Source organism: Pipistrellus hanaki, assembly GCF_964339955.1.
Source record: "Pipistrellus hanaki genome assembly, chromosome: 19".
NCBI lineage: Eukaryota > Metazoa > Chordata > Mammalia > Chiroptera > Vespertilionidae > Pipistrellus > Pipistrellus hanaki.
The window spans coordinates 16,957,524-16,984,014 of record NC_140521.1 but is presented as its reverse complement, the minus strand read 5'-3'; the positions used below and the strand labels follow the sequence as shown (position 1 = coordinate 16,984,014).

Sequence of the window (26,491 nt, the reverse complement as noted above, 5' to 3'; positions counted from 1 at the left end):
CCTGGAGTCATGTAGGCTCCACAGGGGTTGAAACCATCAGCGGTTGCAGGACGAGTTGCTAGATGGAAGTACACGGGCTTCCTTTCTCAGTCGCGTGCTGGTCTGGGACGGGTGGTATTAGCAAAGTGCCCATCCCTGTCCACAGAGCGGGCAGGCGTCTTGCTGTCACAGTGGGATCTGTCTTCCCGGGTGAGGTGAGACAGCGTTAAGGCAGAAGAGACCACAGGAGCTGGTGGACCGTGGGCACGGTGCCTCCGGGCACAGGGCTTCCTTTAATCAGAGAGACGACTGAAACAAGCGCTCTTTTTTTAAAATACAGCCACTGAAAAGACGATACATTAAGAAACATGTAAACACGGCAGCTGCTTAATTACAAGGTGCACTGCTTGGTTTAGTACCTATGCACTCCTAGGCGTGGAGACCTGTGACGGGGGGACGGACGGGAGCCTCCCTCACCCCCAGTGGGGCACATTAGTGAAGAATGAGGGCGGAGGAAGAGGAAACGCAAGGTCTAGCTTGTGCACAGGTCCTGAGAGAATAAAAGCAAATTCTATCTTCTAGTTCTCCCAGAAGAAAGAGTTAAGATGGTACAAAAGTCGGAGGATGGATGTGTGTTGTCTGTGGGGAGGCAGAGGAACTGTCAGGTGCTTTCCCGCTAGAACAGCATCCACGGGAGGCACACCAGAGCCTGGTGTCAGGCTCCGCAGAGGCCAGCACAGCCCACCTCCCCCACACACTTCGTCCCAGCCTTGCAGATCCAGGGACAGCCTGTTCCCAAGGGGACTGTCCGCTGGACCGAACTCGGGGCCCAGCCCAGGGAAACCACCTCACCCTCCTTGGTGCTGCCGCACCCAGTCAACCTCGAGCGTTGGCCCAAACGCCTTCCTGGTCTCAGTTCTGATCTTCGGGCCCGGCCCAAAGGCCCACGGTTATACTGAAATTTGAAGACGAGTCATCCCTATTTCCCACACAAACTGAAAAATGACACAGGAACCAACAAACCCCTCTGCTTGCCAAATTACAGAGACCCAAGACCACCAAATGTTGCCCTTTTGGTCAGTGGGGTCTGCTTGTCTTCCAAGAAGGGACGGGAGGCCAAGGGAGGAATGCCTGGTCATTTCCAGGTGAAGCAGGAAAAGATGTCAACACTGTTCCTGCAACAGGCCCACGTGCAGCGCAGCGGCGGGAACCCCTCTCTAGAGGAACAAGAAGAAAAACGGCAATGGTCCTCAACCCTGGCCAGTCACCTGGGGGCGACAGGATTTGGCAAGCCGGTTCTGAGGCTGTGGCAGGTCCTGTTGAGTCCTCCTCGCCCTCCCGAGGGTTAGGTGGGGAGTGAAGGGGCGTGGGCAATAGTAAGAACAAAAGGTCCAAGTGTTTGAAAGCCAGCCCCAGTTCTCCAACTAAATGGAGAGCAAGGAGTAGAGGATCCACGCTTAGGGAAGCAAGGGATCAAGGCCCCTTCCTGGGATCTGTTCTTAAAGGAAACATGTCCCTGTTTCGGCTTATGGGCTGGGCACAAAAAACAATACCCCAGAACCATACAGCCCCCAGGACTGATGGGAGTGACATGGGAGTCAGGCAGCTCCATGCAGTGTTGACCCTGCTGCCATCCATACGTGACAATGACCCCAGGGCGTCTCTGAGCCACGATTTTTCATGGGTGAGGGGACAGTAAGCTAAAGGCCCTTCCACAGGCTCTGTCCCAGGATGTTACTGACAAGAGTCCAGAGAGGATGGAGAGGAGAGGTGTCTGGGTCCCAGCAGGGAGGGAAAGGCCAGAAGGGAGGTGGCTTGTGGAGACTTCAAAGCACCACATCCCAGACTCCCAAAGAGGTAGCTTCCTAATCTCGAGTCTCACCCTGGCCACTTGGGATGGGGCAGGCCCAACTCCTGCCCCTCCCTCAGGGACGCAGAGGGGAGGACAAGAGGTGACTACCCAGGGCCCATTGGCAGCTCAGACTCCCAGGGACTGGTCAGTTCCTGCATCAGGAAGCCAGAGGCTGGGCCGAGGACGCTGGCTGGCACTCTGTCTTCCTATGCGGCGTGAGGCAGCCCTGTGCGAGGCCCCAGCGGAGGCTCTGTCCCCAGAGGGACGCTCGCTTCCAGGATGCTACTTCTCTCTACTCCGCCAGCTGCAGAACCCCAAGGAGAGTGCCTCCTGGCCCAAGCCCCCAAGGTTCTTCAGAAAAAGAATTTAAGTCAAAAAACATGATTTGTTTTCAGGTTGCAAGTAACGGGTCAGCTGAGCTCACACCATCCTCCCTCCCCCAGCCGCTGGAGTCTGGTAGATGGGGTGCCGGGTGGGAGCCCAGCAGCTCCTGGGCCCTGGGGGCCTACTGCCGGCAGTTGTTGTCAGACAGCTGGCTGGGGGTCCGCACTTCACCCAGGGAGGTCGTGCCCTCGAAGCGCTGTGAGGCGATGGCTGCTTGGTGGGACATGCTCTTCCGTATGATGTCACCCTTCCGCCACAACACCACTTCCTGCAGAATTGGGAGAGGGGCAACATGATGGCATGAGAGGAAGGCATGCGGTTGGGTTGCCCGGAGGTTCTAATGTTCTCTGGGCGAATCTTGGGCAAAACCCTCTCCCAGCAAAGACTGAGGTGTCCCACCTCCGTCCCAGGGAACTCTGGATGCTTTGGGCTGGAAGGCAGAGTGGTTGTGAGGTTGGGCCGAGGAAGCAGACTCTCGGTATCTATGGGAACCCTCATTGTTGCTATGAGGCTCTAGGTGACCCGTTTCCACCTCTGGTACACCAACGGTGGCATGGAGACGCGTGCCATACTGCTTAACCTGCCCGACAGGAGCCTAGTCTTTGCAGAAGGACGCCCTCCTGTTCTGTCGCTAGGCCCCCAGGGGTCGGATGGAAGTGCCAGCCTCACCTGCTGTTTGAAGTATCGCCGCTCCTCCTCGTCGATCAGCACCAGGTTGAGATAGTAGCGCACGGAGAACTTCTTGTTGATGTCCCGCATGGTGGGGGTGAGTTCGTAGCCCGCCAGGAAGAGCCGGATCGGGATAGACTCTCCTGTTAAGGGCCAGGCAGGAATCAGAGCGAGGGACAAGGTGGCCACTCGGCCTTACACAAGTCACTCTGGCCAGCGTATCCCTACGTATCACTGGGCATTTGAGCATGGCATGGAACGCAGGACACTGCTGCCCAGTGATGAGCCGAAGCAGAAGGTGACTGCAATTCCCTTCTCGTCCAGCTGCGCTTCAGAATGTCCTCCCGCTGTCCCCACACAGGACCACGAGTGGCGGTGGGGATGGACAGCCACTGTCAAACATCTTTTGATCACGTGGAATGTGTCTACTTGCTGGGTTTTCAAGAGCCTACTGTCAAACTCTAGCAAACTCATCGTGTCACCCAGCGATTCCGATGCCACTTCCTTCCATCCTAATTAGGGCATGCCCCCAAAATACATCACGAAGATGGATTGGCGGATGGCATAGTGGTCTGGGAAACAACATCCTCATTCTAGTCCCAGTTCTCCATGAATAACTAAGTCTGTTGCTTTCCCTGGACCTTAATTTTCTCAGGTGGAAAATTATGGAAACAGACTACAGATTATTTTAGATCCCCTCCAGCGCTAACATCATGCCTTTCCTAGCATACGTGGAACAAAGTTAGGGCAGCAGTTGTACTAAGAAAGGCCAAAGCTGTAAAGCAGTGTAAAGCTACACAGAAATGATCTTTTCGTTATCCGCTGTTTGGTATGTTTCTCATGGCCCCGTTTCCTTTGTACAAGGACAATGACAACTGGCTCTGCTTGCACAGCTGGTGGAAACTGGAACGCAGGGAGTCTGGAGAGCTCCGTCCTCCCTCCCCCAGGACCTGGCACGGCACTGCTCAGCATTGTCCCCAGGGCTCCAGGCGGCTAAGCTACGACACTCCTCCTGCGTGGATTAGACCTCGGCATCGCCAGGCACTTCTCAGGGAAGGAATACACTCTTCATGGTCCGCTGCAGCAGAGCCAGTGCAGAGCCTAAGTGATGGTTTCTCCCAAATAGTCACACAGACTCCCCAAAGCTCTCAACCCCACCCATCCCAGAAGTAACGTTAGCTCCGGGTGAGCAGAGGAGGACTAGTTCCTGTCCAGTTCCCAGTACTGACTGCAGCCCCCGATGGTGCTGGCAAGAGTATTTATACTTGGTGAGTGAATGCAGAGAATTCATCATTTTCCCAGAGCCAGAACTAAGTAACAGAAGTGACTATTCTGTATTAATCTCTTGACCCTTAACAGCAAAGAATGTCCGAATGTCAACAGGCAGAAGTTACAATAAATTCAGACCGTGTATGTTAACCAATTTGCGAGCTTTTTGTAACAGGGATAACTCAGTTTCCAGTCCAAGCTCATGATGTGGTCAAGGCAGAAGCGGAGCTTCTCTGAGGGAAGGCAGGTGGCAGGCTGGAGTGTCACAGACTCAGCCCAAGCGTGCCATTAGAGCCGAGGAAGTTAGAGGTTAACAGAAATCTCACTTTGGCAGTACAGTCCCTCATGCTCCTCCAGTTTTGTGCGGGGCCTGGAGACATGGTGGGGGAGGAGGGGCCGCGCCACGGGACCACGAGGCTTACCTCTTACTGGTGCTCCATCCATGATCTCATACTTGGCTATCGTGTCGTTCTCATGGTACACGTTGGGGCCTGTGCCCGTTGTTTCCCGCTTGATGATGTCTATCTCCATGTGCTTGATTTTGATTCTCACCAGCAGGAAGTATATCTTCCCCACAATGACATCTTTCAAGTGGTATCTGGGGAACAGAAAGTAAAGAAAATAAGATGTGTGTATAGTAGCCGACCCTTTGTATATTTCCAGGCCTTTCTGGTCTCAGAAGAGGGTAGTCTTCCCTGCGTGCTGGCTAAAGGTGGGGTCACAGTGCACACTCACCCACATCCCGCCCGCGATGCATTACAGCCTAATTTCCCAACATGTACTTTATTTGAATTAAAGTAACTCCTGTTCCTTCCATTCTTCCATACACAGCTCAAAGGATATTTCTCCAGTATGTTACATCACCCATTCAGGCTTGCTTATTTGATCTACCTGCTCAATATTATAACTTCTTTTATGTAATTCGTATTTGGTTTTTTGTTTGTTTGTTTCTTTTATGTTTTTATTGATTTTTAGAGAGAGAGGAAGGAGAGGGGCACAGAGAGAGAAACATTCATGAGAGAGAAGCATCCATGAAAGAGAAACATCATCGAGTGGCAGCCTCTTGCACACCATACTGGGGATGGAGCCCGTAACCTGGGCATGTGCTCTGACCTGGAATCAAACTGGTAACCTCTTGGTTCACAGGCTGACATCAACAACTGAGCCACACCAGCTGGGCATGCTTCATATTTGTGTATGTTTTTTAGATATCCTAATGTGCGAGAGGCCAGTCCCACAAATGCAGAAGTCAGGTCTTGCTCTTCCTCTCTAAGCCCCATAAATGTCCTTTGGGACCTGGGCCTTGATGGCCTGCAGCAAAGTTTTGTGTGCTACGGACCTGACAGGCCAGGCAGGAGCAGCAGAGCAAGATGCCACATCCTATCCCATCCACCTTCTCTCTGGGCTCTGCTTACAAGGACTGTGCTCTGTGAGCTGTTGGTAATCTGGCCACGTAGGTCTCTGGCTCAAACAGGCATTCTGGTGGCCTGTGCAGGCACAGCCCTATATCAGGAATAGCAGGCAGAGAGCAAAATCTCCAAACTTGAAGACCAGAGTCATAGGATGTGAGTGTTGGCAGGGACTTCAGAATTTAACTTCCTTATAAGTTAAGAAAAGCAAGTTTGAAGAAGGTAAGTCATTTCACCAGGATTTGAGTAGGGGACACTCAGGATGGGAACCAAAATCCCTAATTCCTAAGCTTATGTTCTCTCCATTATTATTATTATTTTTTAATGTTTTTATTGATTTGAGAGAGAAATGGAGAGGGAGAGAGAGAAACATTGACTGGCTGTCTCCTGCACGCTTCCTATGGGGGATCGATCCTACAACCCTGGCATGTGTCCTGATTGGGAATTGAACCCGAGACCTCTCAGTGCCTGGGACAATACTCGACCAACTGAGCCACACCAGACAGGGCTTTCCATTACTTCACAGCACTTAGGCTACAATAACCTAACTGGGAAGACTGCAGACACTTTAGAGAACCTAAGAATAGTTACAAAAGCAGAATGTAGGCCACTGAGCATTTTGGAAAGAATGCTTAGAGAACAGAGATTCTAGGGGTTTTCCAACTTTCATAAGCTGAACATTCCTTTATTCTAAATCAATCTCATAAGATACATTAATATGTAAGAGCTGCAGGCTCCCCTCTCCTCTTTCCCTTACCTTTTCTGTGTGTGCTTGACACCGCTAACCTGATGCAAGTCCTTCATTTTCTCAGGAACCTGAGGTACAAACATTTTTAGAACCTTCTAACCTACCTTCGCCTACGTCCTTAGTGACAGAACAGAACCTGGCTCACAGGGCGGCTCTTCCCGTTACGTCACTCAGACCTGTGCTCACAGGGTGGCTGCTCTGCGAGGGCGGGGCCAGATTATGGGGGTGTCCAGTCCTGGACTTCACACACTGACTCTGAGTGCCTTTCACATGCACGGGTGGTCCTGAACTCACTGCTGCCTGGCTATTCTGAGCTCCTGCACGTGGCACTGCCTGCCAGCCACACCCTTTGCCTGGTGGCCGTTGGTGGGTATGCACTTTGGTGGCTCCTTTTCAGGAGGGCACACAGAGCCCCAAAAACTGAGAGGAGAAAGGGGAAGAAGCCTGTTCCCTTACACGTACCTTCATGTTTTGTCGCCCTATATCCATTTGGGAGGAGGAGCCCAGGCCACTCAGGCCCGCTCTGGGACACGGTGAGCACTTTAAAACCCACCATCACGCCGAAACCGGTTTGGCTCAGTGGTAGAGCATCGGTCTGCAGACTGAAAGGTCCCAGGTTCGATTCCGGTCAAGGGCATGTACATTGGTTGCGGGCACATCCCCGGTGGGGGGTGTACAAGAGGCGGCTGGTTGATGTTTCTCTCTCATCGACATTTCTAACTCTCTATCTCTCTCCCCTCCTCTCTGTAAAAAATCAATAAAAAATATTTAAAAATAAAATAAAATAAAAAAAATAAAACCCACCATCACGCTAAACCCATCATTGGTTTGTGCTCGGTGAGGCCAGCGCTTGGAGGGTACCAGGCTCAGGATGGGGGTGTCTCGTCGTCATTCTAGGGCAAGGGGGGCTGGGAGGACACTGATCACCTTTCTTTGGTTAGTTCAGTGGGTTTCAGCCTTGGCTGCCCATGACAGCGACCCAGAGGACAAGAAACAATATCCACCCCAGACCAGTAAAACTCAGTGAGACTCTGGTTGCAGAAAAGGGGGAGTCCTGCTTTGTAAAGCTCCCCAAGTGGCAGGGTTGGAAGTCATAGCTTGTCCTTTTTTTTTAATTTTTTTTTTTTTATCTTTACCCAAGGATATGTTTTTATGGATTTTGGAATGAAAGAGAGAAACACAGATGTAGGAGAGAAACATCCATTGGTTGCTCCCCGTACATGTCCCACCTGGGGATCAAACCGGAAACCTAGGTAGGTGCCCTGACCAGGAATCAAACCTGCAGCCTTTTTGGTGCACAGGGTGACCCTGCAGGAAGCTGAGCCACATGGCCAGGGTCACAGCTTGGCCCGTTCATGTGAGTGAGGACACTGGAACCTTAATCTGTGGGGTCTTTTTTTTTTTTTTTTTTTTTTTTACACCTGCAAAGGGATAAGTGGGAGGCTTTAGCATCCATTTGGACCCGGTGCTTCCCCATTCCCAGAACTCCATATCCCTAATCCGGGGGGGAGGAGAGAGAATAATAAAAGCCGCCTTCCAGGAAAAACGTATTGACAAAAGCAGGCAGCAGCGGAATCTGGCCCTCAGACAGGGGACAAGGAGGCATTCCATGTTTGCACACAAGAGCTCAGTGAGTTTTTCCTGCCCTAGCCCTAGCCCCTAATCCTAACCCTTACCTAACGCTAATAGTAAACCCATCAACTCGTTAATCTCATCAATTTAGATAAACCCATCAACTTGTTAATCCCATTTTCAAGAATGCACTGTGTTGAAAAGAAGCTCTGGTACCTTTTTGAACTGTACATGGGATTTACAAGCCCTTAAGTATTTTCTTGTTCTAACAGTAAACACGGTTTAACACAGAGAAGGCTTCTCAACCTGCCAGTAAAAGTTCTTTCAAGGCCTTCATGAAAAGGCAGCAGGTACTCTTTGCTGCAATTCATTTCAGTTCAGAGAGGAAGCAGTGGCCCGAGGCGGTGTCTGGTTTCCTCACTGGCCTTCTAAGGGCAACTGGTCACCGGAAACAGATGATAATGGACCGGTATCTGAGGTGATTCTCAGCAGTAGAAGGAAACAGCTGTACTTTGAATCCAAAACCATTAGTCTTAAAGCTAGTTTAGCTTGACTCTGAAAGACATCATAGGCTGTTCAATTTAAGGTACCTTCTTAATTTAATAAAGTTTAGTTTAAGTCACATGAGGTCTGATTTCCTGGCACATACATGTCCTGTTTATTTCTGTGCTCGCTCCTGCAGCATGAACCAGCCTACACAAGGGGCTTCCATCACTTTGCGTTCAGATCAGCTTCTATCTCAACCCCCCGAAATAGTTCTTCCACAACCCGGGCACTTACTTGGACTTGTTGTACTCAAACTCAATGTGCAGGCAGTCCTCGATTCCAACCTCCATCTTGATGGAGGAATTCAGCTCCGGGTACGTGCTGAGCGTGTGAACGACAATGTCCATCTCTTTGACAACATCATTGAGGCGGCGGCTGATGGTGGCGCGGAGGAAATACCTGGAGGATATGGGCATGGGGTGAAGGAACACTCCCTGCTTCCAGAGCTTCCTAGGTTCATGTGCCGAACTGACCCACTTGGGAGAGCCCCTGCAGCGGTTCTTACCCCTTAGAGAATTTGCCTGTGTGGACCCTCCTCCCAGAAGAAAATGCCCAGACTGCAGTGCCAATTCCAGGGTGTGCAGAGACCCTTCCCAGAACCCCTTTGTGAGCTCATGCTCTGGGTGGAGAACACTGCTCTAATCAGGGATTCCTCCGCTCTGTATTCGGAGCCATGTCACTCCTCTGCCTTTCATGCCCTCACCACTCTCTGCCATGTATGTGTGCGCAGGTTTTATGTCCTCAAGGAGCTTCTGGCTCTTTGGGCACAGGAATCTGTCTTACACTCTTAAACTCTTCCCAGCGTTGCCCAGGAGCGCACTGCCCGGCTTCAGCTCTGACCATCCCCGCCCACAGGTCCTGGGCTCCCCTCCGGGGAGAGCGGATCAGCTGTGGGCTGAGCAGATGTTACCAGCAGTGCACCCTGCGTGCCAGGCCTGCCTGCATTTCCAATCACCAGGTGAACTCTCACACCTCTCTCTTCTGCCAGTGCTCCAAACGTCAAAGCTGGATGAATCATCCTATCTACGAACCATCTCTTCCTCCCGACAGCCCCTTCTGCAGCTCCACTCACTAGGAAACCCTGTGGACGTCTATGAAGTTCCTGATTTTCTGCCTGTTCCCATCGTGTCCCCGAAAGCAAAACCCTTAGGCCCTCATTCCAGCCTTCTACCAGTTCTGCGTCCACATTCTACCCACCCACCAAATACCACATACTGGCTTTAAATTCTTCCAAAAGAACCACTCCCCTGCTTACAGAGGAAAAAGAGCCCCAGACAATCTTTTCACGTTTCCCCTCTGCCTATGGAGTAAGATACAAGCCCTAATGAGGACTTTGCACCTTCCATGCACTGCCCTTAGCTCATTTTTCCTTCTTGGCCTCCTCTCTTTCTCAACAGGAATCCTAAAGCCTTTATCTGATTTGTACAGCAACACCTTCCTTTATCTGCTTTTTTTTTTTTTTTTTTTTTTTTTTATTGTGGTAAAACGAACAAAGGGGTTTGGAGTATGCCACCCCCAAATAAGCCACTCTGGCTCACGCAGGGCTGAAAGGAAGTGAGAAGAAGCAGGTGCAAGAAAAATTCTTGTCCCGCCCCTTTTTTCTTTTTTTTAAAATATGGAACGTTTCACAAGTTGCATGTCATCTTGCCCAGGAACCAGGCCAACCTTCTCTTTATCGCTCCAGTTTTACTACATGTGCTGCCGAAGCGAGAAGGGCATTCTTAATCACCAGAGACAACATTAGATTCTTAGTAGCCCGGGGGATTCACAGAGAAATCTATCGCCAGCCTCTCTAAAACCGCCCTTACCTGGCCCATTTCCCCACAGGTTTACCTCCCACAATCAGTCGCCCCTAGGAGCTCAAAGTCCCTTTCCTTTGTCTTGTCACTTCTCTTTAATATTAATTGTTGTTTTTCTGGTTAAATGCTCGCATAAGCCCACGTTCTGACCACCCTTTTGAGCTTCTCTCACAGTTTCACATGTATGCACAATGCACATGTGAATAAACTTGTTTTTCCTCTTGTTAATCTGCCTTTTGTCAGTCTATTTTGCAGGGCCCAGTCAGTGAACCTAAGATGGGGTAGGTTTTGTCCTCTACAATATACAGGGATGGGCAAAAGTAAGTTTACAATTGTTGTATAGAAAATAATACAATAATTAATTAGTAACAACATAAGAATAAACTGTTCCATGTATTCATAACTGTAAACCTACTTTTGCTCACCCGGTACATAACATTAAATTTACCATTTTAACCATATGTAATTTGAAGGGTACAGTTCGGCGGCATTAAGTCCACATTGTTGTGCCACCATCACCATCTTCCACCTGCAGAACTTTTTTAACTTTCCCAACTGAAACTCTGTTCCCATTAAACACTAACTCTCCACTCCTCCTCCCCTAGGCCCCTGGCAACCATCGCTCTACTTTCTGTCTCTATAATTTGACTTCTCTAAGCTCCTCGAATAAGTGAAAGCATACAGTATCTGTCTTACGACTGGCTTATTTTACTTAGCATAGTTTTCAAGCTTCATCCGTGTTGCAGAATATGACAGGATTTCTTTCCTTTTCAATGTTAAATAATATTTCATTGTATGTTTTGTTTTATCCAGTCATTTTCTTTTTTTAAAATATATTTTATTGATTTTTTACAGAGAGGAAGGGACAGAGATAGAGAGCTAGAAACGTCGATGAGAGAGAAACATCAACCAGCTGCCTCTTGCACACCCCCTACCGGGGATGTGCCCACAACCAACGTACATGCCCCTGACCGGAATCGAACCTGGGACCTTTCAGTCCGCAGACCGACACTCTACCACTGAGCCAAACCGGTTTTGGCCAGACATTTTCTTTATCCAGTCATCTGCCAATGGACATTCAGGGGGCATCCACATTTTGGCTACTGTGAACATGCTCTTATGAATGTGGATATACATACGTCTGTCTGTTTGGAGTCCTTGCTTTCACAGAACAAATTGATGATTGTCAGATGGAAAGGGAATTGTGGGAGGGTGAAAAGGGGGTGGGGCTTAAGAAGAACAAACTGCCTGTTATAAACACAAGTCACGAGGATGTAAAGTAAATAATAAGGAATATGGTCAATAGTATTATAATAACTTTGTATGGTATCAGGTGATTATTAGACTTATTAGGGTGGTCACTTTGTGTTATATAAATGTGTAATCGCTATGTTGTATATGTGAAACTTATATAATATTGTATGTCAACAGTAACTGAAAAATAAAAGTAAAAGATAAAATAAAGGAGAAAAAAATAAAGTCTGCAGCATCCTAAATTCAGGCCTTCAGGTGAGGAGAACAAGCGGATCTTAAAGATAGTACCAAGACCTGGAACCTGGTGTCCAGAGCGAAGGAGGAAGTCTGCTTCATCCCAGTGACGTCACATCACCCTGGGTTATGTCCAAGAGGCTAGAGCTGCTCTGGATTGTTTTTTAAACCCCAAAGCCCCTGGGATCAGTCCCTATCCTCAAGAGTTTCCAAGACTGGAACAATAAAAGCAATCCCATGTCTTCAAATTGTGTTCATTAATCTTTGAAGAATTTGTTACATTCTCTTATCAAACCCCCCCAAAAATGGAGCAGGCAGATCTAGAATTAGAAACAAACCTATTATCCACTTTCCTAGTGAAAATCCTGAGGGACAGAGCTCAGGATCACACTGCTGTCTTGAAAACTGGACTGAGGGTCAGAATGTCCTGATGAAAGTCAACTGTTGAATTTGCAGGGATTTTATGAATCAGTGGTTAAACACAGCAATTATTCGCAATTATATAAACTTATAATTGAATGAATTATATGAAAAATAATGGTAATACATACCAAAAGTTCATTGTTTCCTAATTATTTTGCTACAACTTTCTGCTCTTGGGGAATTATATTTAGTGTCTCCAAATGTCAGTAACGTTTGCTAAATGTAGTTACTCTACATCTCTTCCCACCTGTGCATTCGGGATGTCAGGTTGGTAGCTTGAAATTGGCCATGGTGGGAATATCTATACTACGGAAATTAACAAATGCAAAAGCAGGGGGTTTTCCTCCCAGAGAGCCTGTTGCTACCCATTTACCAGCTTACCACTGCTCTCTGCATTCTTCCTTCTCGATACCTTTATAGACTCTGGAAAATGTGGACAGCTTCAGGTCCTGCTCCACGGGGGGGCAGTTCCTGGGGAGGGTGGGGCACAACTTACCGCAGCTTCACGTTCTGCCCTGTGTAGGACTCATACGGCTTCTCCACGTGGGTGAATTCAAAGTCGAAGGCCTGTGACTGGGTAATTTCTCCCGGCCGGGCCAAGTCCTTCACCAGTGACACAAACTCGTGGTGGTTCCCGCGGTCATAGTAGAGTTCTGGGGAGAGAGCATCGGCCTTCTCTATGGTAATACATCTATGGTAATACATCTCTATGGTAATACATGCCCCGGGCCTGGCAAGGGGCTTCATCCCGGCTATGGGCACCTGTCTCCTAAGAGACCTCCCCCCTCAACAGACCAGAGTTTTTCCTGACCCGCTCCTTCCCTGCATTTCTCATATACTGGTCTCCCTCCACCTCCCCCTTTCCAAACACTTCCGTTTTATATAGAGAAATCCCATGGCACAGACCTTAGTAAAGGACACTTCAGGGGAACCACTATCAAAAACACCACATTTTAAAAGCACATTAAAAAAAAAAATTGTAACTCTTAAAGCATATTCATCGGCATTTATCACCAATTTAAAAGGGAACGGAACGGAGTCACAGCACGGTTAACTGGCTTAGACTCTAGGGTTAGCTGCTATGGGACTGAGCCTATTTCTATGACCTAGAAAATGGGGGTACAACAACTCACTTCATAAGATTTTGTGAGAATTAAAGGAGGCAAGGAAGGGACATGACTTAGAATAGTACCTAAGAGATAGCAAACACTCAAAGTATTAGCTATGCCCTAGCCAGTTTGCTCAGTGGATGGAGTGTCGGCTTGCAGACTGAAGGGTCCGGTCCCAGATTCGGTCAAAGGCACGTACTTTGGTTGTAGTTTTCTCTGTGGCTGAGGTCCTGGTCAGGGCATGTGCAGGAGGCAACCAATCGATGGGTTTCTCTGACATCAATATGTTTCTCTCTTTTCCTGTATTTAAAAAACCAATGACAAAATATCCTCTTGGTGAGGTTAAAAAAAATAATAAAATAAAAAATACACACACACGTGTGTGTGTGTGTGTGTGTGTGTGTGTGTGTATTAGCTGATCCATGTGGCCAATCTGACAGAGTCTTAATGTTATTACCTCCAACTAAAACAGTGGTTCTAAGACTGCAGTGGGCATCAGAATCACTTAGAGGGCTTATGAAAACATAGATTGCTGGGCCCCACCCTAATCTGATTCAGGGGGTATGGGGAATGGGCTGATCGCACTGGCCCTAGGACCCCACTTTAAGAAGCAAGGCTCTAAGTTCACCCTCCCCTGGAAATAGTTTTGGTACATTTTGTTGATATAAGTTCATGCCACCCTCTACCTATATTACTTTTAGCCTCTTTGTACTCTGCTATTTAAATATTAACTTCTGCTAGTACTCTGCGCATGGTGATTAGAGGTAAGGCCTATATGCCCAGCTTCCCCGCGTCCTCCCCAACCCACCCGGCTGCAAGGCAGGCATTTAATACTGGCTGACTACCCATGGCCAAGGGGCAGTTGAGGTCCACCTCTGGGGTATTTCTGAGCTGCAGGCCAATGCCAGGCTGCACCCTGAAGTAAGACAGACCAAACGGGAAAATAAAGCAGGCAAAGCACACTGGCCACTTCTGCAGCTGGCTGCTTGGGGATAAAGACACAGGTCCACAGGGAGGAGTGTCTGGGACAACCACCCACACGCCTGGTCCCGGATCTTCAGGACGCAGCAGGCAATCTCTCTCCGGGAGACCTCAGCATCAGGGGATGTGGGGCAGAGATGTATTTGCTCTGGGTCCACCCTGGACAGTGCAAGATCTGAGTCCTCGTAACGATCAAGGCCATCCTGGGTTCAGGAACCAGCTCTCTTGCCTCCCCAAAGGTGGCGGTGGTGTGGTTACGCACAGTGCTGTTCCATCTGTGTGAATGGACATAGTATTCTGTGATTACAGTTGTTGCTGGTTTCTTATGTAGTTACCCTTTGATCCATCTTTTCAAAAAAATATATTTTATTGATTTTTTACAGAGAGGAAGGGAGAGAGAGAGAGAGAGTTAGAAACATCGATGAGAGAGAAACATCGATCAGCTGCCTCCTGCACACACTCCACTGGGGATGTTCCCGAAACCAAAGTGCGTGCCCTTTGACCAGAATCGAACCTGGGACCCTTTGGTCCTCAGGCTGACGCTCTATCCACTGACCCAAACTGGTTTCAGCTGATCCATCTTATATTAAAAACAATCCACCTTCTCTCCCAAACACTAAATGGAACCAGCAGTGGGCAGCATTCTGTGATTGATTATCAGTGATTGAAAATCCACAGAGTCACTAAATGGGAGCTGACAGCTGCAAACTATGGGGGAAATGGCGAGCAGCCAATGCTAGTTCTAAAACCAGTAATTGTGCTCCTGAATAAAATGCTGTGCAGTGACTGGGTAGGAGCAGAGCCACTGGCCAGCCCACATCAAGGGCTCCTCCACTTCTGCTGGTCCAGGGCCACATGAGCCCTAGTGGATGATCCTGGCTCTTACGTGGGCTCTGTCCCCTCAACTGGGGAACCTGTTGCCTCAATTCCCAAGCACTGGATTCCAGCCATCATTCCAGGGGACAAAAGCAGGCGGAGCAAGGCCCCAACATCCATGACCCGTAAGTGGGAGATCCCAGAGCCAAGAGCAGGATGGAAAAAACACACAAACGTGATTACACAGTGCAAAGGCGCCATGAGAAACAAGGCAGAGGAGGCCCCGGGAGCCCTCAGAGAGCAGTCAGGCTGCCAGCATCCGAGGATCCTAGCAACGGGCTGCCTGACCCAGCAGGGGAACTTGGCTGTGGCCAGAACCTCTGGCGGCAGAGGGCCTTCCCTGCATAGCGCCATGCTCTGCTTCAGTTCTTTCCTCCTGGACACATATCCCTACAAGCTCTTCTCCCCAATGCCATGGAGGAGTGATCAGTGTCTGAGTGGGGCTGGACTGGCCTTTCTCATTTGTCATTTAAGAGCTGTTTGTAGTGCTTTGGCAAACACTGTGAAGGCAAAGGGGCAGAAATAGCCCCGTATTTTGCTACTTGCCAGGAAGTTGGGTTTCCTCTGACAGGATTTAAATAAAACAATCCAAGGCTGTTCCAGTGAGAGGTTTGGATCCTAAAGAGGCAGTAAACTGCCTCTGTTTCCACCCCCTCCCCCCCCAAAGATGCAGGCACAAGGCATGCCTAGCTCTCCTGGGCCCCCAAGACCCTAGGGGATAGCCATTTCAAACTAGTGAATTGACTAAGCGGTTTTGTTAAGGTAACTTCCGTGTCTCCAGCCTCCCAGGAGGAAATAGATTTTGCAGGAAGGATGCTTTCATGGTGAAACTTGCCACCAACGGCTGAGGAGCGGAGCTGCCACTTTGGGAGGAAATGGAGCTGGCTGGGCAGCCCAGGCTCATCCCGTGAAAGAAGCTGAGGCTTGCTGCTGGGCCCGGACACAGGTGGTCTTAGAAGAAACCAAGTTAGCAAAGGCAAAAGGACCTGCAACGAGCTTCCTCTTCACCCTGATTTTCCCGTGCACTATTTGCTAACTGGCAACCCCGTTAAGATTCGTGCTGGCCACTCTGCTCAGATCTCCTGGACCCCAGTAAATCTGCCGGGCAGCCACACCCCTGAGCTGCCCGTAGCCAGCCAGGCGCAGCTCTGCTCCAAGCCCTGCCACAACTTATTTAACGGACTACAATCAATCGATTTCATCTCAATGTGCCTTTTACTTAGCATTTCCTGGGTGAGTAAATTGAAATAGAGAAATCCTCTGGAGTTTTTAAAGTACAGGCTTGCCTAGTGATGATGAGCTCAGATGCATCCAAAGGCAGGGGCCAGCTCAGGCCAGAGTTACACCTAGTTCCTTCCCCCTTTACCCAGTGCGGAACCGATGAGAAGAATTTTAAGGAGAAGACTGACTATGTCAGAATTGCCTTTTAGATAGTTTACCGTTATAGATGGTGAATTGAAAGAAGAACAAAAACAAAGGCAGGAAAACTAGTTAGGAGACTACTTGCTACAAACAGAAATAATAAATGCATTAAGAATGGAGAGGAAGCCCTGGCCTGTGTGGCTCGGTTGGTAGGGTGTCATCCTGTGCACCAAAAGACGGCCCCTTCCATCACCAGTCAGGGCACATGCCTGGGTTGCAGGAGGTAGCCAATCAATGTTTGCTCTCACATCAATATTTCTGTTTCCCTCTCTCTCTCTCTCTAAAAAAGAAGGAAGGAAGGAAGGGGAAAAAAGAGGGCAATTAGATGTATGGTGGAAGGAATGAAGAGTCTCAGATGATTCCCAATTTCTGAGGCTGAATGGATGCAGGTGCCATAAGCCAAAATGGAAAACAAAACAAAACAAAACTAGAGAAGCAGTAGGGCTGGAAGAGAAAGGGATTTTTGGTTTGGATGCCTCTTTGAGGGACCTGTGGGGTGGGGGTATCCAGGTGGCCATACTTAGCAGGCAGTGAGAAACACAGGCATGGAACTCAGAAGAGAGTACAGGTCAGAACACAGAAAGGATTTGGGAGTCTTGTGAATAGAAGAAGCCATGAAGTCATGGGTGCAGAGGAGATTACTACAACAAGTTACGGAGTGAGAAAGAGCCAGGAACAAAAGTTACCTCTAAATCGTCATCAAGATAGGACCAAAGGATCCCAGGTTCGATTCCAGTCAAGGGCATGTACCTTGGTTGCAGGCTCCTCCCAGGCCCCGGCCCTGGTCAGGGCTGTTGCAGGAGGCAACCAATCGATGTGATTCTCTCACATCGATGTTTCTCTCTGTCTTTCCCTCTCTTTTCCACTCTCCTAAAAACCAATGGAAAAATATCCTTGGGTGAGGATTAACAAAAACAAAAAAGATAGGAGCTCTTCTGAGCTGGGCCTGGGCACTAGGAGAATGGGGCACCAAGGGGTCCGGGTAGCTGTTTCTGCAAGGACCCTGTGCAGAGTCCCTCTAATGAATACACAGGTGGGGCAAATATACTTTCTTTTTTAAAAGCAATTCTTTATTGTTGAAATTATTACATACGTCCCCTTTTTATTCCCTCATTGACCCCCCTCCAGCCAGCGACAAATACACTTTTATCAGGAGGAAAAATAAATTAGTCATAAGGATAAGGTTAATTACATAAACCACTTCATTTTCAAAGTATGGAACTAACTCCTCTGATGGAGGAAGGGAGAAAGGAAGGATATAAAAAAGGAAAGAAGGAAGGAAGGGAGGGGAGATAGAGAGATAGGGAGAAGAAAAGAACCAAAAACTATGCTTTATAAGAAAAAAATTTAAGTTAAAATGGAAATCAATGAGGAAGAAAGACAGAGCCCAATGATATCAATCAACTTTCCTTACCATAGGGCCAGATCTCAGAAAGAATGTGACCAAGTTCCACCCACTTCATACACAGCCAAGCAGCGCAATGAAGGAGAAAACCACAAGACCACAACTTCAGCAAAATTACTCCCTGGCCTCGCTCTGGTGCCCTGAGGTCAGCTGGCACACTGTCTTAGGTATATGGCACAGAAAATGCCACACTCCGCATGAAGCGCAACCCTCTGACCTCACAACATTCTCACAGGGCGATCCTGCTATCCTCGCCTTACAGGGAAGAAAGCAGCCCAGAAAAAGGCACAGCATCCTCCAAGTCACAAGGTCAAGTCTGCCCAGAGAGCTCAGGGGCCCAGGAAGAGTTAGCAGGGGCAGCAATAAAACCTTCTGAGAAAACTGGGCAGGGACGCTATTCCGGGATCCAAGGAGTTAAGAGGAGAAACCGGCCGGGGCAGGTACAGAAAGCGGCCCCTTCGATTAGACTAGAACAGGGGTCGGCAAACTGCGGCTCGAGAGGCACATGTGGCTCTTTGGCCCCTTGGGTTTTTAGCAAAGGCCAGCTTAGGAGGACCCTAATTAAGTTAATAACAATGTACCTACCTATATAGTTTAAGTTGTAAACATTTCTCAAAAGAAATTTCAATCGTTGTCCTGTTGATATTTGGCTCTGATGACTAATGAGTTTGCCGACCACTGGACTAGAAGGTCTTGATACCATTCCCCCTGAGCAGCTCCTTCAGTCCTGCTAGGGCAGCAGACATTGCGGTTATCTTTCTGTACTGATTAGGTATTGCCACCTGGAATGGTGGTTCAGACACAGGCTAAACCCGCCTGTCTACGCTGGTATGGCAGAGCCAAAGAATCCATGCAAGTGTTAAAAGCTACTACTTGAAAATCCGAACGCTAAGTAGAGGCAAGGACTTCACTATCTCATATGTGACACTCGGCTGACAATATTTGGGATTCATCCTATCAACTCAGTGGCTTTTTTTAATATATATTTTATTGAGTTTTTACAGAGAGGAATAGAGAGGGATAGAGAGTTACAAACATCGAACAGCTGCCTGTTGCACACCTCCCACTGGGGATGTGCCTGCAACCAAGGCACATGCCCTTGACCGGAGTCGAACCTGGGACCCTTCAGTCCCTAGGCCGACGCTCTATCCACTGAGCCAAACTGGTCTCGGCTCAGTGGCTCTTTATTAGGGGGAGATTTTACCCATTTTTGAGGTTATAGCTAGGGGGTACTTCTGAATTGGGTGGGTAGAAACGGGGGTTGGGGGGAGGAGGGAGGCGTTGCTAAACATTCTACACCAAAAAGGAATGACCACGCCCCAAATGTCAACAGCATGCTGTTGAGAAACCCTATGTAAGCTAGAAGCCCGAGAGCAGCGGGTAATGCAACTCATTCACCCATGGTCAGCAAACTGCGGCTCACGAGCCACATGCGGCTCTTTGACCTCTTGAGTGTGGCTTTTCCACAAAATACCACGGCCTGGGCAAGTCTATTTTGAAGAAGCGGCATTAGAAGAAGTTTACGTTTAAAAAATGTGGCTCTCCAAAGAAATGTCAATCGTTGTCCTGTTGATATTTGGCTCTGTGGACGAATGAGTTTGCCCACTACTGCTTTAGATCCATTTCCGATGCGTAAAAGGCCACACTCATTCTGGATTTGACATAACGACAAAAAGGTTCCTTACGGGATCAGCTGGTCTCCCGCCCGATTTCATTTTCTATGATATGCCAGAGGCAAACGGGTCAGGCTGAGCACTGTCTGCGGAGACCTGCACAGGGACCCCCTTCCCCAGGTCCCTCCCACCCCGGGCCAGTGTTTCTGGCCTTTGTAAAAAGGGAAACCAGATTCTTCGCTGAACTCTGAGGACCTGAGAGAGCATCGAATGAGCTTTCCCAGGAAGTGCCTCAAAACAGAGTTAAACATGCAGCATGGGGTACAGGGCACGGATTCCCTGCTGGAGGTTTTCCACCCACAGGGGGTTGTATTCCCTGGGAAATCTGCTCCTGACCTATGGGAAAAACAATGTATTTCAGAAGTGCATGGGAGTGTTTAATAAACAGGAAACTCCAAAGAGCCTTAGAATCGGAGACTAATGAATGCATCTTGACTGGCAGCTTCCAAAACCTTCTGGCAGCGGTTAACTGCCTTGTTACTGTCCAGTTCCAATTGTTCATCATCATGATTAAAGACGGTGGGAGCACTAAGAAATTTGGACCGCTTAATTTTAGTGTTTGGAGCATCCTTTCTTTGTCTTTCAGGAGAAAACAAGTCACCCGAAAACGAACACTCTTAGAAGCACAGGCTTAGGTAGACAGAAACGCTGGATCTGAAGACTGCAGGGCTGTGCCCTCAAAACACGGATAAGACAGGAAGTTCAGAGGTGAGGTGAGAGAGGAGGCACTGGTGTGCCATCTCTCCCACATCACGTCTAAGAAGCAACAAGAGGTGGGTGAGGCTGCAACTGAGGCACAGACCAGCTGAACTCCGGGCCAGAGGAAGAAGGCAAGGCCACCTGCAGCGAAGGCTGGGTGGGCATCTCGCTCCGAAATCCCCGGAGAGGGCTCCTGGAGACTTTGGTGTGTCTGTGCTACCTGAGCGGCATGTAGAAGGGACAACTGGACATTCTGGGCCGCGGTCCCGGCCACCAAGAGGGGCCCTGGGCACCGCTACGCCTCGTGGCGCGCTGTCCCTTTGGGCAAGGAAACCGGTAACGCAGGGGCGGCCTCGGGCGGGCCTCAGACCGCAGGGGACTCGGCACCGCAGGCCTCGCCGGAGCGGCCCGGGGTCCCGCCCCGAGTGGGCGCCTGGCGCGGCGCGAGGACGTGGGGTGGGATGGGGGGAGGGAGTGGGGAAGGGAGGCCCCAGCCGCCGACTCACCGATTTGCCCGATGAACTCGATCTTGATGCCCTGGTGTTCCAGCCGCTTATTAGGGTGCTTGAGCGCGAGGCTCACCTTCCCGGAGACCGTCTCGCCGTCGTAGAAGAGGAAATACTTCTCCTTCTTCCCGTCCTCCGTCTTGTGCTCGGCCCGCTTCCGACTCTCCGCATCGTGGAGCACGATCTCCACCTCCACGCTCTGGCCGAAGCCGAAGAAGCTCATCTCGCCGCCGCCGCTGCCGCCGGCCGGGCGCGCCGGGCTCTCCTCCGGGGCTGGGCTGCCCTAAGGGAAGGCCAGCGGGCTGGACCGGCAGCCAGAAGGGGGCGCGGCACCACTGCCCGCTACACCCGGAGGGCAGGGCAGGGCCGGCTGCGCGCCCAGAAGCGCAGATGCGCCGCGGGGCCCGCCAGTCCCGAGCGGGCGGAGATGGCGAGGGGCGAGGGCGGCCACGCAACTCTCACGGGGGCGGTGCGGAGCCGGGGCTGCCCGGCTGCTGCCGCCCACCCGCCGGTGCCCTGCCTGCGGCTCGGGGCGACAGAGCGAACCTGCCAGCTCCTGCGGTGTACGATGCTCGAGCAGCTCCGGAGATCCCGGCGGGGGGCGGGGGGCGGGGAGGAGGAGGCGGCCTTCAGCGGGAGGCTCGGGAGACGCCACGCGCATGCGCACGCCTCTGCCTCCTTAGCCCTTTGCCACCCGGCGGCCGAGCAGGGCGCTCACTGCGCATGTGCAGTGGGCGCGGGCGCCTGCCTTTCCCTGAGTTGACATGGCCGCCACGGCCTCTTTCCAGAACTCGGGCCCACAGGTCCCGTCCAATTAAAGAGACCTGCAGGTGTCCTCTCGCAACGCTTCATGTCCCTGTTTTCCCTCTGTCGTTCTGGCTCGGTAAACGTTAGTCTACCGTCCACATCTGGATACGTACAAACGTTCGACGGCTGTCTGACGGGGTAAAAGGAAGCCCTTGGCCACTCACGCGAAATGTCACTTGACAGGGGGGCAAAGGTGACAGTCACCGTACGAAAAAGTCTTGTCTCAAATTCCCCTTAAGGTGCCCTCCCATTGAAGGAAAATGAGGCGGGGAGGGCGCTATTCGAATTTAACTTATTTCTTAATTCCTACTTTGAAGGGAAAACGGGAGATAAAACACCCCTTCGTGGGGCCTCGCTTTAGTTTCCTTCCTTGGCCCGCCCCTTCCGCTGCGCACGCGGCAGAATGCCCTGCTGATTGGCTAGTGTCGTGAGGCCGGCGGGGCTCGCTGATTGGTCGGCGGGCAGGCCTGCGTGTTGTGACTGGCCCGCGGGGGCGGCTCGGAGCGCGCGCGGGAGCGAGCTTTGAAAGTTGACCAGGGCGCCGGCGAGCGGGTTTCCGGGTGATCATGGTGGCGCTGCCGGGCCTCGGGAGCGGCCTGCAGCCCTGGTGCCCGGTGGATCTCAGTCTAGGTGAGGAGATGACGCCTCGAGAATCGGGGAGGCAGGGCGGTGGTGTTCTGCGCCCGTGATCGTCTTCAGCCTAGGCCTGGGCTGGGCTGGGCTGGGGTGGAGTGGAGGCGGGTCGTTTGGCTCTGCTAGGTCTGGGCCCTGCAGCTCTGCACTCTCAGCGAAGCCGGGTTTAGAACAAAACTAAAATAGAATAACGCCTAAAAAGGAAAAAAAGAAAAAGGAAAAAAGAGCTTAGATTGCCCGATATCGTTTAGTTCTTTTGCATGTTTTCTCGGCCTTCCCCTTATTCTGCAAATCTGCACGCTAGGATCCCCTTGGAAGACTCAGATGTCATCTGACAGGTCTTTCCACCTTTCATTTTTCCCCTTGTTTCCTTAATAAATGGCCAATTCTTGGGCCTGCCATAGGAGAGCCTTCACTCTTTTTTTTTTTATGTTTTATTGATTTTTTACAAAGAGGAAGAGAGAGGGATAGAGAATCAGAAACATCGATGAGAGAAAAATCGACCAGCTGCTTCCTGCACACTTCTCACTGGGGATGTACCTGCAACCAAGGTACATGCTCTTGACGGAATCGAACCTGGGACCCTTCAGTCCACAGGCCGATGCTCTATCCACTGAGCCAAACCGGTTTCGGTGAGCCTTCACTCTCACCGAAGTCTTTTCCAATCTTGTAATCTTTGGAGTCAGAAGTAACTCTGATTTGTCTCTTGACTCTACCGCTTAGCATCCAGCAGCAGGTTGCTTAACCTTGCTAAGCCTCGGTTTCCTTATCTGTCAAATGGGACATCTTAGGGGTTTGTGAAGAGGTAGTTTGTTAGTACCCCGTACTGCTGAAAAAAATACTAATAACTCTCCCGGTTCACATTTAATATCTGCGCTGTAGCTATTTTGTTCGTTTTCAATCAGGTTCTGCTTTCTTCTCCTTCCGTGCTGTTCTGCAGTTCTCTCTTCCTGGGATGCACGTCTCTGCTTTTCTTTTTCTGGCAAGTGTCCATGTTTAGGTCCAAATAAAGAAGAATCATCCTTCCCATCACTTCCCCTCCCCATCTTCCAGGGATAGTTTCTATTATTGCTTTCTATATGTCTGTTCCTGTTTTAACACTCATCTGTTGTAAATTAATAATAATAATAATAATAATAATAATAATAAAAGAGTAATAACTATTGTTCCTGTCACCAGTTCTTTGCTAATGGGGACTGTGATCCAGAAATGAGGTCAAATACTGGTGTGCATCTACATATATCTATATCTATCTATCTATCTATCTATCTATCTATCTATCTATCTATCTATAAGCCTAAGCTACCGAACCACCTGTTGACCAGTTGCTATGACGTGCATTGACCAACACTCAAAGCAAGAGCTGCCCGCTGGTAATCTGTGTGTTCCCACAGCCAACCTCCCTCCGTCCCTCCCCCTGGCCTGCTGGGCCCCTGACTCCTCCCTCCCCCATCTGCCCTTTCCATTCAACAGAGGGAGGCCTTGCCCCTCTGGAATACTGAGGCGAAGCCCCCACCCCTCCAAACACCGCAGGAAATAGGCACTCCGCTCAAACACAGGGACACAGTCCTGGTGCCTGTAGAAGGATCGGACCTAAGGCTTCTCTATCCCAACAGCATCAGAGAAAGGTTAGGTTGCAAAGGCAGTGTCCACCTCTCCTGCCACTCAGGGCCCCAGGGTGGGGTCTGGAATGATGGTTCCTTTTGCTCCCTTCTTCTGTTTGTCTTTTCCAAATCATGTATTTGGCGGAGGTGGAGTGGGGGTGGGGGGAAGATGGGGGTAGAGATAAGGAGGAGGATGGATATGTATCCTTATGGGAACCTCCGGCACTCAACCACTGAGCCACACTGGCTGGGCTCTGTCAGTGTATTTTGAAATCACTGATATTTCTCTGAGTGTGGATCTGGCTTGCCTCTTCTAGTTTAAACCTCTTGGGGAAATTGTGCCTTTTTTTTTTTTTTTTTTTTAACATCCTAATTATTCTCCAAGGGCCCAATAAAGAATTTTATATGGGCTTATTAAAATAGTTATATAAGATTTTCACAAAAGGACATCTGGAGCCATCTTTGGTTAACTTCTTTCTTCTGCAGACTGAATGTATGGGAAAGCTGGATCATTAAGTGTTTTGAAGTTTCACACCCCCACCCCCCCAACTGTTTTATGTAAAAAGTATTTTTCTCCTTGATATTTTTAGACAATAGCCACCTAATAACCAAATGTCAGTTATAATTTTTAAAAATATACAATATATTTTCTCAACTTTTTCTGCTCTCCTTTAATTAAGCTTATATGATGGTATAATTAAATGTGAGTTGTGCCTGATAAACTTTTCTCTTCTTGAATCTACCTGGAGTTCAAAACTGATTGGTTTCTTACTTGCACTTACTGGTTTAATTGCATTTTCCTGCCAGAATGGGTGGAAACAGTTTGGGAACTGGACTTCACGGAGACCGAGCCTTTGGATCCCAGCATAGAAGCAGAAATTATCGAGACGGGATTGGATGCGTTCACAAAACTCCATGAAAGCCTCTTCCGCTTTGCTGCTGAAGAACATGGATCAACAGAGGTAAACATTTAAAAAAAAAAAAAAAAAAAAAAAAAGGAAAATCAAGCTAGCCACCTTTAGGCATTAGAAATAGAATATTAAGTCATTATTGTCATCTTTTTAGTGAATAGTTCATAAGGAACATGAGAGGAGTAGCATAAAGAATGTGAATCATTCACTGGACTATCCTAATAGCTTTTTTCTAGAAGGTTCAGGTATTAATCTGTGATATTTTTTCAAGTCATGACTTAAACAAATTTTTTCTTTTTATTTACTGATTTTGGAAAGAGAAAGGAAGTGGCGGGGAGAGAAAGATAGAGGAGAGAGACATTGATTTGTTGGCCCACTTACTTATACATCCGTTGGTTGATTCTTATAAGTGCCCTGAGCAGAGATTGGACACACAACCTTGGTGTACCAGGACGATGCTCTAATCAGCTGAGCTACCCAGCCAGGGCTTCAAGTCATGATTTTTTTAAACAACAAATTAGAGTTCAAAACAAGGGGGCTGCAGGGGCAGAGACAGATTAAAACCAAATATAAAACTAAGGCCAAGGAAAATGCAATAACAATTTCAGTATGCCTTAACTTTATGAAAATTTGATATTATAAACGGAGTAGTTAATTGAATTCAATTGGAACAGAGAGCTTATTTATTTATTTATTTATTTATTTTTCAGAGCTTTCTTTTAGATATCCTTTAGATATAGAGTTCTACCTTGTCCTATGTTTGTTAGTATTTAGCTCATTGATTGCTTTTCAGAAAACTGAAGGACTAGGTGCCAGAACAAAATGTACCCAAATTCAGCAATGGTTCTAATTCCTAGCTGAGGAGATCAGAAATTTAAATGTGCATTGATGAATTAGAATGATTGATGAATTGGTTACAAGGGGTAACTTGTCTTGAGTAATCACTAATATAGGTTGTCCAAAAAGTCTCAGTGTCGTTTTTAACTGTAATAATTTTAGAAATATATATGCTTCAAACCTAGCAAAAAAAAATTTTAAGTTTAATTATTTAAATCTCATGTACTTACTTATCTTTGTAATTTTGAATAATGCATTTTTAATTTTTTGTTTCAGTCCTTTGAAGATGGCAAATATGTATAATTAGGAGCCAGCCTGGTCTATTCCCCCCCCCTTTTAAGGCACTAAGTAGTTATTAAAATCTTTTATGTTTCTGTAATTATTGGCTTCTGTGATTTACTCCTCTCCCCAGATCTTTTGGACCTTCTTCGCCGAGAACAATATTTCTCACCGTGCGCTGGTGGCTTTGTTCTATCACTTTGTCCAAACAGTTCATAAGAAAAACGCCAATGTGCAATATCGGGAATATGGCCTTCATGCCGCTGGTCTTTATTTTCTGCTACTAGAAGTACCAGGTATGTAATTTGACATGATAGGACGTGTCTTTTGTCATTTAAAGTTTTTCTACATTGTTTTGAGCTCTTTAAAAAAAAAAATTTTTTTTTTTTTTTTTTAATCCACACATGATGATATGTATTTAAGACAGAGGAAAGGAGAGAGAGAAAAACATTGATGTGCGAGAGAAACACTGATCGATTGCCTCTTGTACTCACCCCATCCGAGGATCAAACCCACAGCCTGGGCATGTGCCCTGATTAAGAATCAAATCTGCCACTTTTGGGTGTAATGGACAATGCTCTGACCCTGTGGTCAGCAAACTGCAGCTCGAG

At 48.7% G+C, this 26,491-nt stretch overlaps 2 protein-coding genes across 2 annotated transcripts in view; one reads left to right on the top strand and one right to left on the bottom strand.

The window, feature by feature from the left end:
• Positions 1-235: 235 nt before the first annotated feature.
• VPS26B (VPS26 retromer complex component B) lies at positions 236-21,993 on the bottom strand. Its single transcript, XM_084868366.1, has 6 exons — positions 20,810-21,993; positions 12,635-12,791; positions 8,663-8,827; positions 4,576-4,751; positions 2,885-3,027; positions 236-2,483 (listed from the first exon to the last, which is right to left on the bottom strand). The coding sequence occupies exons 1-6, from the start codon at positions 21,030-21,032 to the stop codon at positions 2,337-2,339; spliced, it is 1,011 nt and encodes a 336-aa protein (XP_084724492.1). The 5' UTR covers positions 21,033-21,993; the 3' UTR covers positions 236-2,336.
• A 115-nt stretch (positions 21,994-22,108) lies between these two features.
• Positions 22,109-26,491, top strand: part of NCAPD3 (non-SMC condensin II complex subunit D3) — a 37,545-nt gene continuing 33,162 nt past the window's right edge. The window contains exons 1-3 of the mRNA XM_084868250.1: positions 22,109-22,246; positions 24,661-24,815; positions 26,014-26,176. Of these exons, the coding sequence (XP_084724376.1) occupies positions 22,183-22,246; positions 24,661-24,815; positions 26,014-26,176 (382 nt within the window). The 5' untranslated portion in view covers positions 22,109-22,182. The remainder of the gene's footprint in view (positions 22,247-24,660; positions 24,816-26,013; positions 26,177-26,491) is intronic.